The following is a 3,608-nucleotide window of genomic DNA, read 5'->3' as shown; positions in this document are numbered from 1 at the left end:
GAATTGAAACCGAAAACTTATATGTGATTCAATGATTTCACCAGCCCAAATGTATACGTAGGAGAGAGAGGGAGGAATAAATGTGAAATTTTCTTGTTGGTGGGCATATATAAAGGATGTTGCATTTCCCCTTGTACTAGGTAAAGGAGGAAGGAGCAAGAGAAGAAAGGGATAAGATAGAACCAGCAAAGTTGATTGTGAGGATTTGATAACGGATATGCATCTCAGTCCATTGGCTGCTATATATCTCCTTCAATACGCACTCAGAAGCTTGTGCATCCAGGAAAATTCTCAATGGGTCTATGCAATCTTCTGGAGGATCTTGCCTAGATACTACCCACCACCCAAGTAAGGAAACAAAACCATGTAAACAATTTATTCATGGAAACAGAATTTCACTACTTGGGCAACCTCTCTCGCCCAAGTATATAAATGTAAACAAATTATATATGTATTTGTACAAATATGTTGATTTAATTTTTATGCATGTGTATATCTTCGTGATATATATAGATGGGAAGGTCAAGGGGCTTATGATAGATCCAAAGGAAATAGAAGAAACTGGTAAATTTTGAGTTAGCTAATTCATTGCAAAATATATAGAGAAATGCTAGCCATTAACCTTTGAACACACTCTTTAATATATTTTTTGTCATTTGTCAATTTTTTAAAAGGTCAAAAAATTATTAAAAAACTATTAATTTATGAGACATGTTTTCAATTTTTAAAAATGAACAAATGACACAAAGGGTGTTGAAGAGTGTATTCAAAAATGTGATTTGATATCATTTGTTCTAAATTTTAACACAAGACTACGTGTTTGGTTAAGACTTATTTATATATAGCGTGTGCATGCAGGATATTGGCATGGGAAGATGGTTTCTGCAAATTTGCTGCCTCCTCAACACCTGAAATTAACTCTGGATCTTGTCCTACTTCATCTGCCCATGGGAACAGTGAGTTACAACCCTACCAATGGGAGCAACCTGAGCTCTTCTTCAAGATGTCACATGAGATTTATAATTATGGAGAAGGGTATGCATATCAATTATAACTGTAGAGTACCCTTTGAGTGACATAAAATGCCCCATATTTCGTTCTCCCGAGAATTTCAAAGCAAAGAAGTTAATTAAATTTCATGGACCAGCTTGATAGGGAAAGTGGCGGCGGATCACGGTCACAAGTGGATATACAAAGAACCTAATGATCAAGGAATCAACTTCTTGTCAGCATGGCAAAATTTGGCAGATTCGGTGAGAAATGAAAACTCAATCTTGCTTATGCTTACAAAGTGAGCATTAGTTAAAAATGACAAATGCTTGTCAATGTATAATTTAAAGCTAAATTAGTGATTTCATAATAATGGTAAAAGTTACTTGAAAAGATTTCTATATATGCACATAGTGCATGATATAAGACTTACATGTGACATCCTTATTATATATGTTCTTTTACAGTACCCTAGGACTTGGGAAGCCCAGTTTCAGTCTGGTATAAAGGTATGACACTCACACTCATGTGAGCCAATTTTTTTAGCTATGAAAGTATGGATACTCCAGTTTGTGCATCGCACTGCGACAATATACGATTTGAGTACTACTACGTCTTTTACTTTTCCTTAAAAAATGACATGTTTTTAAATCAAGATTTATTTATTTGTCCATTTTTTTTTCTCATTTATGGTCTCTCTACTCAATCATACCAATTTGTCCTTATATATTTGCTTTGAGGGCAGTGTCTCCTACTGCACCAAGTGTTAACTATAAGCTGGTAGAGTACCCCCTAACTAGTATCATTAGTGTGTAATTTAGACCTGTCAATTTAAATTACTCGACTCGGCCCAATGCACAATGAGTATAGGGGTTAATATGTGTATGGTTAAAGAAAAGTTTAAGACAATTCATCTCTTAAAAATAATGTGCAAACTTGGGTCTCGACGAACAGCGGACTTATGTGGACAACTTGTTTCTATGATATTTTAAAAAATATTATTTTAATGTATGTTAAAAGTAAAATATTACGTTAATAAATATTTTTTAAATACATTAAAATTTAAAAAATAAATATCTATTCAATAAATGTAAAACAAAAAATATCATCAAATTAATTAGTTCAACAATATTAAAGTAAACACTTCAAGTAATCATAAATATTCAAAATAAATACTCTAACTGATCTGTGAATTATTTGAACTTTCTTAAGAAAATTTTATATATTCAATTGCAATGATCTCTCGTTTTCATCGTTATTTCGTTATCATAAATGAAAATCAAATATTGATTATATTAATAAATTATAATGTAAAATAAATTAAATTTTATGAATGATAATTCTAATTTAAAATAAATAATATTAAAAAAAAGCATATTCAATTGTAAAACAAAAGTAATGCAAGTTATCGATGGTTCGAACTTAGCTCTAATCCACAACCCAGCTTTAAATTTGAACTAACACCAAAATCTTATCAGTCTCGTTCATATTTGATAACATTACTGTACCAATGTTGGTTCAACATAACTCCTTAACTTTCATAGAGAATCTGCTTTAATTTCTATATTTGATCCAATTGTATAACTGCAGACCATAGCACTTATTGCAGTAGAAGAGGGTGTTATTCAACTAGGAGGTGTTCACAAGGTTATCTTTTTCTCTCTACACACGCAAATAGTTAGACAAAATTATAATTTACATTTGTACTCACTCATATACGGTCCATTCTGTGTCGTTGTTGTTCATGGCACTCAAGGTGATTGAAGACTTGAACTACGTGGTTCTATTGAGAAAAAGATTTAGCTATATTGAAAGCATCCCTGGCGTGCTATTACCACATTCATCATCTTCAGCGTACCCCTCTAAGGTGGAAGGTTACGGTACTCTAAAGAATTTGCATTTCCAAGGCAGTGTTGCACCCCAAGCTGAATTACATGACCATTTCAATCAAGCAATAAAGATAACTCCCTCAGTGAGTAACCTTGAAGCCATACTCTCTAAGCTCCCTTCAGTGGTACCACAACCCTCACCACCACCAATGCAGCCCCATCTTTTACCTTTCCAAAGGCACTTGAAATTCATGGGTTTTCAAAATGTAGTGACAAAACAAGAGTTAGAGGATGTGGTATATAGGCCTGAACTAGATGTGGGTGAAAGTAGCAATTCCATGCTGAAGTACTACCATCAACACCAAGATTATAATGTATAGGAGCGGAGACAATAATGGGCTCTGAGTATTAGGCTAATTACAATAAATGGGAATCAGTTAATTGATATTAGTCCTAATTAATCAAGTCCTAACATTGCAGCTAATTGTAATAAAGCTTCTATATTCTATTAATTTACCATAATAACCTTTTATTTTAAGCTTAAGCTGCTTTTTTAGCTTTAATTGTTTTCTAGATGCTTTAACTTTTGTTCTTCCTAGCATAATGTAGTATCAAGAAAATTCCAATCGCTACAAAAAAATATTATATATTAATGAAATAGAAATATGAATTATTTATTACTCTAGTTAATAAATTTTTTATCCGACGAGAATTGGATTATTAATATAAATATTATAATTTTATGTTAGTAATACGATGTAACAATAATATGATATGAAAAATTGACTT

General features: G+C 32.2%; 1 protein-coding gene across 1 annotated transcript; it reads left to right on the top strand.

Annotated features, from left to right (window-relative positions):
• The first annotated feature begins 217 nt into the window (after positions 1-217).
• On the top strand, positions 218-3,199 carry LOC113859606 (protein RICE SALT SENSITIVE 3-like). Its single transcript, XM_027492334.1, has 7 exons — positions 218-348; positions 514-564; positions 859-1,035; positions 1,148-1,253; positions 1,458-1,499; positions 2,581-2,637; positions 2,747-3,199. Exons 1-7 carry the CDS (start codon positions 218-220, stop codon positions 3,197-3,199), a joined length of 1,017 nt encoding a protein of 338 aa, XP_027348135.1.
• Positions 3,200-3,608: the final 409 nt, after the last annotated feature.

Source organism: Abrus precatorius, unplaced genomic scaffold (assembly GCF_003935025.1).
Source record: "Abrus precatorius isolate BTA unplaced genomic scaffold, Abrus_2018 Scaffold2, whole genome shotgun sequence".
In the NCBI taxonomy this organism is placed as follows: domain Eukaryota; kingdom Viridiplantae; phylum Streptophyta; class Magnoliopsida; order Fabales; family Fabaceae; genus Abrus; species Abrus precatorius.
Note: the sequence above shows the minus strand (reverse complement) of the source record. Positions and strands in the feature narration are given on the sequence as shown.